The following is an 11,639-nucleotide window of genomic DNA, read 5'->3' as shown; positions in this document are numbered from 1 at the left end:
AGTGAGAGTGAGAGTGTGAGTGAGAGAGAGAGTGTATATAAAGAGACGACAATATTAAAGAGCTGTAATAATGATGAGGTATTATATTGAGGGCCAGGTGGCTGAACTGCATGTTATCTGTATGTGTGCTTTAACGCCCGTTCCACTTTTTGGCAGGACAACAGCTGCAAAGCTGCTCTGGCCAGGCCCATCTTCCCCTGGTGGTTTTCACATCTACCGTCTGTCATTTCCTGCTATAAGAATGGCCCGTTTCCCGTTTAACTCGAGCGCACGGCCGTCCGATTCCGTGACCGAGGAACCAGCACAATGGACGGAGGGAGGAGTGAAGAACAAAAAGGAGGCTTTTGTGAAAACCGATGCCAAGATAGGAAATCTTTTTATTACAGACGGGAGAAAAAACCCTTTTCTTTTCAAAATATAGAAATCTATACAACTTCCTCACAATCAATTTACATGAACTGTACAAATTTACAGCAGTTCATTAAAACATACCCAAGAAAAAGAAAAGAAATGAAGAAATAAAAACATGATAAAAAGATACACTGATTACAATGTAGACAGCTTTTCAGATCATCTTGGGTAGCTCAGGGTTTTTTTTTTTGTTGTTTTATAAGTTAAAGAAAAAAAAAAGAAAAAGAAAAAAACAAACACCATGAAGGGGAAGGAAAAAAAAAAAAAAAAAAAGAACAAAGGATAAATCTATTGGCACAGAGCATGGAAACATTTACGTACCAAAACAACTTTGGTCCTCACCAACACTCCTGACACGAATGGCTTCGTTTATGAAAGAGCGATCTGTGTTAAAATATGAAATACAAAAGGAACATATTGAAACACCTCAAAATAGAAATTATTGGCACTTCCCATTGTGTAATGGTAGGTCTGTATTCTATGACACGTTACGACTACAATACATGTTACAAATATGCAAAGCAGCCCATGTGTGAAAGTGACAATAATTTGACTTGAAAAGAGTGACAAAAATAACGAGAATAATAATAAAATGACACCATTGAAAGAAAGGCCCTTCCATGTTGCACATCTCGACACGTTTCACTGAATGTCTGAGGCCTGAGTTTGGCAATACATTCCTTTAGAGACTTTTCACATCTCAGTGTCACGTGACTTCACTGTTTAACATAGTGCATTTTATGTGCTCTTTTATTATTTCCGTGAGATCTTGGATGTTGCTGAAGCCCACTTAACTCAAAGGCTCAGCGTGGGGCTCTGTGTTTAGGCAAAGGAGGGCTAGCTGTTCTAAAATTACAGGTCCTAAAAACATTTTAGTTTGAAGTAAAGTGTGGTGAAATGCTCGTTTATGGTCACGCTTTGACTAACCTGGGGTTTGAAAAGAATTAACGCTGAAGACTGTGTGCGAGAGAATGGTACATCACAACACACACACCTTCCTTACACTGATCTCTTGTAAACAGGTTCATCATGAATCCATCAGCAGCACCTTGAGCCAAAGCCAGCTTCACTCTCGCACACTAAGGCTCAGTGGGTCTGGAGTGCAGTGTGTATTCAGGCTATTCAGTGAGTATGTGGAGATAGGGTGGGGGTAGATCAGGGGGAAGGGTTTTTAGCTGCCCTGGTCTGGTGTGTGTGTGAACCCCCGCCTGCCTCGACCCATCCTACCACATCCACCCAGCCTGAGGAGGGAGATATATGATAAGTGGGATCCAGCTCTTTGTGTGACAGCAGGCCCAGTAGTCCTTGGCAGAGACACCTACATGCTGAGCCTGGTGCGGTACGAGGAAATGGTGGAGAAAAACCTGCTCCCGCTTCGGAAAGGCACAAGAATATACTAGCCGATCCGGTTCGGGGTGGTTTAGGCATTAAAACAAACGTGATCGTTATCTTAAGCTTAAACACACACACACACACACACACACTCCACGTCCAGACAACCAGTGCAGGCTCATTAACACTCTCCCTGCTCAGAATGGTCACAGCTACACTTAAGCTCATGCCACTCGGTCTTGGTTTGAAATACACTGGAACGCTAAAACCAACATGTTGCAGATTCCTAAACGAACCGTCATGTTCAAATTATCTTTAAAATGATCTTTACCAGGTTGTGGTCACCCCCCTTATTTTTTTTATTCTGAGCCTCAGTCTAAGATGAAATGTGATGAAGCAAATTCACTTCATACAAATGTCAGATTTTCTGCCATCACAATGTCAAAAAAGTGCCTTAAACGTCTTGTCTATGAGACTGGGACGACTATGCTACGCATTCTTTTGGTGCCACACAATGAAATGTGTCTCTAAGGGACACTGCTTCAGGAAAAAAGTGGAGCATGTAAGCTTGGGAAGAAGCTATACATATGACCACATTTCCTTCACATTTCTGTCACAGCAGAGTGAAAAGCGGTGGCATTCCCAGTGAATTGAAGAAAATGGGAAAAAGAAACTAGGATTTCCCAGAGGCCGAGATGGAGATTAAAACAAACAGTTCTTCGTGGAGCGCTGGGGGGGAGGGGATTTAAAATAAAAGGGCAAAAATTATAATAAAATAAAAGATTTAGAGGCAGCCCCTCAGCACCAGTGCAGCAGCTGGTACATGGGCTTCAGAGCAACCGTTTTGGTTTATTACCATGTTTTCAGTGTTGGTGATGCTGATTGTGGTGGTGATGGTGTGTGGTAAACTAACAAATAGAGCAAAAGTGCAAAGTCACCATTGATAGACACGAGAAAAAGCCCCAAGTCCAGTCACAAAAACCAGTCTATTCCAGGAAGAGGGGCAATATCTCGCATCTTCATAGCTGCCCCAGGGTCTAAGCCTCTGGTTGATTAGACACAAAAAAAAAAAGAACAGACAACCAAAAACGACTGAAATTACACCTACACGGTTTCTATCACCTGAACATTAGGTTACATCCTTTGCTTTTTTTTTTTTTCTCTCCTCATTCATGATTTTTTCCTCTCTTTTTTTGCATTATTTAAAAAGGAAAGGAAAAAAAAAAAAAAAAAAAAAAAAGAAGGCCATGGCTCCTTTAGCTGGACACGGTCATCATGTAGGGCTTAGCCGGGCTGGTTCGACCGAGCACCAGCAGCTCTTCCTTGCAGCTGATGTGACTTTCCAGCATGGACGACACGGAGCTGCTGGTTCCAGTGGAAGAGTTGACGCTGGCGTTCATGTTAGCGCTGGGGATGGGGATGGGCTGGGATTCGTAAAGAACGCAAATAGAGCCGTCTTCACCGATGCGGTAGGACACCTCAAACGGGTCGACCCAAAGAGTGAGCTCGCTGGGAAGCAGAAGGTAGAGCTGCTGTGTGCTGAGGCCGATGCGCTGACCTGCCTGGCCCACCAGCGGGTCCATCTTGTGGTTGATGCGAATGCAGCGGTAGCCCGAGCCCTTACATGGCCGATCAGGAAACCAGTGGTGCTTGTATTGCTCTGTTGGGAGTAAACAAGCAACGATTATTAATAATACAATTATAAAATACAATTATGAAACAAACTAAACAAGTGTCTGACAAAGAAAAACATGCATAAAAAAGTATCAAAATGTAGACGATTTAAACCATTATATACCTTAAAGATTATAAACAATAATCTGTATAATAGCAACACATTCATGCACGTTACAATAGAGAGATAAAATTATGCCATGATAAGCAGTTCTGAATCTTTTTTCTTTAAACTAAATTCAAGCAGTTGCTTCCATATAATTTGAACCTACGTTTTTTGTAACCCACAAGTTTAAGAGATTCTTGTTGGGTTTGAAATTTTATTGGAATTCAATTAAAGTAGCATCAAACTTAATTTAAACAAAATTGTTTTTGTTCATTTTTACACGTTCAAAGCATCATTTTCTATTTTGCCTGGAGTCTGTTACCTAAATTAATGATTATTATTTTTTTGTATAACACAGCCTTGCTGCAAATGTGTTTACAGCTTGTGTCCAAAACTGTTTATACAGTACCATAAAAAGCCAAAGTCTCGGGAGATTTGTATTTATGGTGAGAAAAGTATTGCTAGCTAACTGATAAACGGCCATAAAGCGTCTCACAAAGGCTACGGGACGCGGCCATATGATTGCACAATCCCCCTTGGCCCGTGCGTCACAAAGTCCTCGATTGATGGAGCTGAACAACAAGAGCAAAAGGTTCAAGCCCTGGCAGAGCAGCTGTAGGGGAGGAGCTCTGCTCTTAAAGAGACGCCGTCTCAGCTCAACCAGCTGCTCTCCAAACAGCGCTCAGAGGCTGGGCTTGTTCTGTGCGTCGAGTGTAAACATGCGACCGATATACATTTGGAGGCGGTTTGCAAATCGGTTTGCGGATTGTATCACTACATGGCACGGTATTTTTGTTCACAACATGCAACAAAAGCTTAGTTTATCATCAGGACAGACCAGGACACTCGCCCTCTCCACCTCTCTATCTGAAGCAGTATCAGGTTTCAGGAAAAGAACAGAAGATTACAGCATTTTAGAGACGCCTAAAAGAGGCCAGGCCACGAAGGCTACCTGCAGACATGCGCCAGATAACGCTTGATGTGTGCCATCAGGAAAATGGCATCCATTTTATATATTAAAAAAAAAAAAAAAAATCCACACAAGAACCGCCTTATGGACTTCTACGGACACGTAAAGCAAGTTATATAAAAGTCCTGGCACATTTTTTGTAATGAATCTAGTCACCGCATACCGTAACAAATGTAGTCAGGTATTTTAATAGGTCACAGTTCACTTTTATCAGAATAAATAACCAGGTGTTGGACGACTAGCTCCTGAGATCTGAGGAAATTGCTGACACAAAAACAGTAATGTTTAAAAAGGCTGAAGTCATTACACCCGTATTTAAACTGAGCATTTCTTAAAAAAAATAAATAAAAAAAACTCTAATAAAACTCTAAAAACCGAGTAAAAGCAAAAGCTCAGAAAACTCCTGAAGTGAAGCTGGAGACTCCAAGCCCCTCTCCTCCCCCAGCTGCGGCCATTTTGTCTCAGAACGACAAGAACAGATGTTTACAAACACCACCACAGCTGCATGGAGCTCAGCGATGTAAAGAAAACTACAATCGAAAACATTTCTAGCTACATTTACGTGCACATTACCACTAAACTAAATAGAATAGCTCCGTTTAATCCAGACTGTACAAGAAGAGACACGAGGAGGGAGAAAAAAAAACAAAAAAAAAACATTGGATCAATTTCTAACAAAAACAAATACAATTAGATTTGTTTTTCTTTTACAAAAACTATTATATTATATATTAATGTGATATATTTCTGTCCTAAATGACGAGATAAAACAAAACAATAATAAGCAGAAGAACAGAGTAGTCGTGTGCATCATAATGGGGATGTTTTATATAAAAACAAGGTGTTTTATTCAGTAAAAACAACAACATGTAGATCTATATAGTATATAGTCTATACATGCACACACCGTAGTGTATATGCAGAATTGTTATGCATGCATATGTTTGTTTGCTTCCTGAAGCATTACGTAATCCTCTTGACTTTTCAGGCAGTTCTCATGAGATGTTTTTTTTTTTTTCATCACAACAAACAAAACAGAGCAAACAGAACATTCTACCACCTCTTTAACACCGTCCTAACCTTACAGGAAACTTGTAAACTACCGAAATAGAGACGTTATACGCAGAGTTTTGGGTCGTTTCTGGTGTGTTTATACGTGCTCGTTTCCGTCTATGTGGCTCCACGGGAACACAAAGACACGGTGCGTCTCGTGCAAACAAAACACAGCGAGGAAGGAAGGCGCGCACACGTACGCGCAAGCCAGTTTTTTTCTATTTTTATCGCCTTTTAGCAGGATTTTTTTTTTTTTAAATGTTAGTCGTCGACCGTCGCGTTCTTAGCGTCTTACCTGCCATCATGTCCTGGAGTATCTGGCTGAACGTCTGAAGTTGTCGGTCGTTTACGTGTCCCTTCACGCGCAGGAATCTGGACAGGAATCCGACGGCGGCGGTTATCTCGGGCTTCATGGTTCCTCGTGCGCAGAGAGGATGCATCGGGGAATCGAACACCACACGGCGTCTCGCGCGCGCTACGAGGTCAATTCGTCGGTCGATCCGTTTTTCGAGCTGATTGTTTTTTCCTTTTATGGCCTACGCTGGGCATGTATTTTTCCAGGAAAATAATTTTGTTGTTGTTTGTTGTTGTTGTTTTTACTCCGAAACCGAGCTAGGTCACCGAGCGTCACTTCCACGTCCACGGAGCTCTCTGAAGTACTGAAGAAGAACTGAGAGGGGGTTCACCTGGGTTTAAATACGGCGACAGAGCCCCGCCCACAACAACAACACAGCAACAGGACCGGACCAATCAAAGACTAGCGACGCTGTGACGCATGCGCGGAGGAGGAGAGTGTTTGCGTCACACCCGTAGGAAAACACAGGCTATGTTAGAAAGGGCTGAACGACTAGAAAAGAAGATGGATTTTACTTGTTTCATGTATTAGAAAGTATTATATTCTCCCACTCAGATAGAGTCAGAGTGCAGAGTCAGAACTGTGTTAAAGATGTACAGAGGGTTAAGGGCCTCACTCAGGGGCCCAAAAGTGGCAGCTTGGTGGTGCCAGGACTTAAATCCTTGACCTTCTGATCAGTAGCCCAGACAATGAGCATGAGAATTGACTTACAAAATTTATTTTAATTTATACAACAGCAATTGAGGGTTAAGGGCCTTGTTCAGGGGCCCAGCAGTGGCAGCTTGGTGGACCTGGGATGCGAACTCATGACCTTCCAGTCAGTCATCCAACACCTTAACCACTAGGCTACCACATCCCCAATTATCTGTCCCTAAAGCCACAGCTGTCCCTTTACAACAAGAAAGATAGCTTTCAGGTCCACAAGATTGAACAGGATACTTATTCTCATATCATAAACTTATTTATGGTGTAAAAATAACTTAGGTTTAATATGCATTCTACTGTGTTTTTATTCATCTCTATACAGTACACGGTCTAAGTCAAAGCCTCTGTCTCATTCCAGAGTTATTATTTAAGAGAGTCTATAAAAAACACTGTACATGTATACGGTATAGATGGTGTGAGGGCACTTTTTCTTTTACCTTACCAATACTGATACTGAACCTTCGAGTACAGAGCTTTAAAATGTTTTTTAAAAAGAACAGACAGCTTTCACACAAAAATCATTTACACTATACATTTACATTTACAGCATTTGGCAGACGCCCTTATCCAGAGCGACTGACATTATCTCATTTTATACAACTGAGCAACTGAGGGTTAAGGGCCTTGCTCAGGGGCTCAACAGTGGCAGCTTTGTGGACCTGGGATTTAACTCACAACTTTCCGATTGGTTTAACCAAACACTTTAACCACTAGGCTAACACACACCCCATATAATACGATATAAATACAATCGAATCTCTATAGACATCTTTTCCAAATCCAATTCCAGTGTTTTTCATTTGTTACAAGATCAGATTCTTTCTATCTTTTATTCTTTGTTATAAAATTGACCAATACTGATCCTGGGTATGAGATTCTTTGCTGTCTCTAGCATAAGGGGAATTCGGGTATATTGGAACATTGGGAACGTCAGGATAGTTAACTTGAGGTAGATATCATACAGTATACATGCTATAGATGTTCAAAAAATGAACAAGAGTGGCATAAAGGTTGTACAAATCATGTACAGATGTTATTCATTTACTCCTTTTAATTTTTGTTATATTTTTATATATATATATATATATATATATATATATATATATATATATATATATATTTTTATATATATATATAATAGACAGTGAGTAAATAGAGATAACATTTCACACCAGGACTTTTACTGCTTTTCATTTAAACACGCAGATGACTTCTGCAACATAGACTAAGGAATTACCCACTGAGTAAGGGGAAATCCTGGGTGCAGGGCCACTTTAAATGTCACTTCTCTCTTTTCACTGCTAGTTTCATGACAAAGTGCAGGTTCCTTAGGTCAACTCATGCTACTGTGCTTTATTTCCATTAATCACCCTTACCTGAAAGTGATCATCCAGGAAAAAGACTTTTTTAGGCAAAGGGGAGGGAAAAATTTCCCTGAGACGAGATAAAGAAGAAACCTTAAGAGGAAGCAGACACAGAAGGGACTCAGACTGTGATTATAAACTCTTCTATGACTGTGTATTATATGCTCAAATCATTTATTTGTGTAATTAGCAAATTCATTCTAAATTTTTTAACATGAAGTCTATTTTGTTGAACTGTTCACTGAGTTCAAAACTGTTCATGGCATTTAGATGGCCATGATAGCAACTGTGGTCAAAGCCATCATGACCAGCTTTAGACAAATACTACTACAAACTCGCTTTATTCCAAATAATATCCCCAGTTGTTTTTTTTACACAAGTTAATCCGTCTCAGGGAAAGATAAACCTGTATGGCTGTATCGGGTAGAAATAAAATCAGGAAGAAACACTTATCTATTTGGAAATTTATGACCTTGCTATTCTAGACTTACTGTGTGTTTTCCATGTGTTGGACTGATGCTTTATCAGAGCTGTCAGCACTCGAGAGACACTTTACTCAAGGCCCAATCAGCTTGAGTAGCACGCTTGATAGGTAATCAGCCAGTCTGTGCTCGTTCTTGCTTTAAATGGTCACTTGGTTTGTGCTCTTTGACCAATATGGCTGGAGTCAGATTGGACTGGCCTTGTGTTTGTTTGTTATCTATAATGCCCTTTTTAAAAGACTCAGAAATATAAGTCTTTGGAGTAATGTGTTAGTAAACTGAAAATGACAGTATCTATATATCTATATCTAGAGGGTTTTTACAAAATGATGTGAATACCCATTGTTCTAGGGGTTAATATTATTTGTGTCGGCTACTGTGAAAAAACAGACGTGGTGACTAGAATTTATTTCTTTTTCGTTGTTATATATTGTCAAGGTTGCATGCCTGTATAAAACAAGTTGTGCTCAGCAGTTAAATACATTGTTGAAATGGGTGACTTGTCAGACTTTTACAGCCCAAATGTTTGGTGTTTCAAGAGCAACAGACTCCAGCTTGGACAGCTGAAGAATGGAAATGAGTGATACGGTCTGATGAATCATCATTTATGTTATTTACAACAGCAGGTCATGTTTATGTATGAAGAACCCCCCAAGGCTGTATATAACTGGGACTGTCCGGTTCCAACTGTCAGTCATAGGGGTGGATCTGTAAAGATTTGGATGGCCAGATCTCAGTATTCTGCTGGTCTCTTCATTAGTCTACATGGTTGTGTTACTGCCAGCAAGATATTCTAGAAGATATTCTGCTAGATGAATGGTAAATAATTCCTCAAGAAGATAGTCAGAAGTTGTATGAATCTATTTGAAGACGTTTGGAAGCTGTATTAAATGCAAATAGTGGTCCAACACCTTATTAATAAATAGATATATAGTTACATATTTCATCAGTGTTCACATTAATTTGTAGAACCCATATATATACACACTGATCGGCCATAATATTGAAAACATTGATCATCTCGTTACATAGATCACCAGTGAACCGGTGATAAGGTCATGGACGTGCAACCTAAAGTTCAGTAAAACTGTGAATAATGTACTAAAGCTCACATCACTGGGGAAGTATTTAATGTATATATTTGCTAATATATTGAATTTGTTGTATCATACGCTTATTTTTATTTCCTCCTTCTGTAACTGAATGAATAAAACATAGCCGGATGGAAAGTGAGGAGGAGGCACTGACTCTGATGAGTCAAGCCATCAGAATGTGTAAGCAGCTTTTTATTCCCCATGCCCAGAGCATGAAGACACGTGTAGCCTGAACACAGACCAAGCCATTTTTCTTTTTAACAATATAATCTGGGAACAACAGACAGATTCATGGAAATCTGGGGAACAGGTTTAGGACATTACTATATTTTATTACTAGTTTATATTTAATGGTTTAAAAACTTGTTTTTCTCTGCTTTGGCTCCTGACTTCAAATTTCATGGAACTGAACAAAATAACAGAGAAAGAGTCACAACACTAGCTTCAAACGTAGCCAGAACTGAGGAGAAGAAATCCAAACACTGAGCAAAAATACTGACAAGTCATACACAAGGCAGCTTCTATTTAATGAAGAAAACTGGTAATATACTTGAAGTGTCCCTGATTACAATAGTGTCAGTGTTAGTACAACATTGTATGAAATCACTGACTGATTTCCAACCAGATGCTTCATTTGCTAGTGGATCAGTCAGATTAAGTTTGTAATTCTAAGTTTATGGGAGGATATTGCTGCTGTTTCAGACTGCCTTAAGGTGTTTGAGCGCATGTGTAAACAGGCAGGAAGGTGTGTGTGTGCGTGTGTGTGGTGGGGGCTCCAAAGGAGACGTGCTAACAGCAGCACTACTTCCTGGAGCAAAATACACGAGAGCAAGCTTTAACTGGACGTGTGAACAGTCAATTAATCATCTGTCAGGTCTCAACTTCACTCAAGGTGTGATCCCAGTCAGCAGGGAGCCTAATAAACGAGCTGTTTCATGTCTCCTTGCAGGTGTGAGAGTCATGGGACGAGGGAGGGAGACGAGGACGGCAGACTGAGTAAAGCCACTCACACCCCATGACATGACACACAGGGACACAACAATCTTAACACACACTCATTCATTCAAACATGCATTTATTATGAACAAGCACTTACTCATTATGGAAGAAAACTTGGTGACGTACCAGCAAATTCGTTGCTTTTATTACTTGCATTTGTGCTGAATATGAACTATTAAACTATGCAGCATTCAGCAAACCTACACAGACTGAATGATGTTTCCAGACAGCATTACTTTCACATTTAGCAAACTTTAATACTTTCACTTGATTTTTGATACAGTATGCAATATTTGACCAAAAGTGTGTGCACCCCGACCATCACACCCGTATGTGCTTCTTCCCCAAACTGCTTGAGGCAAACAGATGTATACTGTAACAATTTCCATTCCATCACCAGAACTAAGAGACTCAAACACTGTACCAGCATGACAATGCCTCTGTGCACAAAGCACAGAGCTCCTTCAAGACATGGTGTGGAGGTTAAAGTGGAAGAACTTGAGTGTCCTACACAGATCCCTGACCTCCTCACTCTAATAACAGCAGTGTCTGATCTCAATAATGCTCTGAAAGCTAAATGAACACAAATCCCCAAAGCCATGTTCCAACATGTTTCATAAATAAGGAGATTATTAAAACAGCAGACACAGAGGGAATAATTCTGTAATAGGGTGTTCAAGAAACACATATAGATGTGATGGTCACCAAGGTGTCCCCTTTCAATTAAGTATAATTTCACAATACATTTTATTTAAGAGGCCTATGGGGAACCTGTCACAACATATCAATAGTGAATGGTGAATACTGAGTACTCACCATAATAACAATAACCCTCCCATGAGGCAGGCTCTACAGACCTTGGCTGTATACTGTACTTCTCACAGTAGTGAGATATTCAGTTACAACATTCAGTCTTCTTCCATTTATTATTGTTCAATATATATATAATTTTATGGAACACTCAGAAAAAATATTAAACAATGGGTCACCGATTCTTAGCTATTTTTCCAAATAACCATTTTTAATGCTTTTAAAGGTTAAAGATTTTTTTGTAACAGTGTAGATATTAAAAAAAGGGTAAAATAAATTGACCA

The 11,639-nt window shown here is 39.9% G+C and overlaps 1 protein-coding gene across 1 annotated transcript; it reads right to left on the bottom strand.

The window, feature by feature from the left end:
* Positions 1–357: 357 nt before the first annotated feature.
* Positions 358–6,200, bottom strand: btg1 (B-cell translocation gene 1, anti-proliferative). Its single transcript, XM_060886131.1, has 2 exons — positions 5,842–6,200; positions 358–3,403 (listed from the first exon to the last, which is right to left on the bottom strand). The coding sequence occupies exons 1-2, from the start codon at positions 5,984–5,986 to the stop codon at positions 3,000–3,002; spliced, it is 549 nt and encodes a 182-aa protein (XP_060742114.1). The 5' UTR covers positions 5,987–6,200; the 3' UTR covers positions 358–2,999.
* Between the last annotated feature and the right edge of the window lie 5,439 nt (positions 6,201–11,639).

Source organism: Tachysurus vachellii, chromosome 14 (genome assembly GCF_030014155.1).
Source record: "Tachysurus vachellii isolate PV-2020 chromosome 14, HZAU_Pvac_v1, whole genome shotgun sequence".
Classification (NCBI taxonomy): domain Eukaryota; kingdom Metazoa; phylum Chordata; class Actinopteri; order Siluriformes; family Bagridae; genus Tachysurus; species Tachysurus vachellii.
Note: the sequence above shows the minus strand (reverse complement) of the source record. Positions and strands in the feature narration are given on the sequence as shown.

Bases quoted from the DNA above. Each gene is read 5' to 3' on its own strand.
- btg1 (XM_060886131.1), bottom strand. From the start codon at position 5,986: ATGCATCCTCTCTGCGCACGAGGAACCATGAAGCCCGAGATAACCGCC. The intron at 3,404-5,841 runs GTAAGACGCTAA...TACTCCCAACAG, and splicing joins ACTCCAGGACATGATGGCAG to AGCAATACAAGCACCACTGG.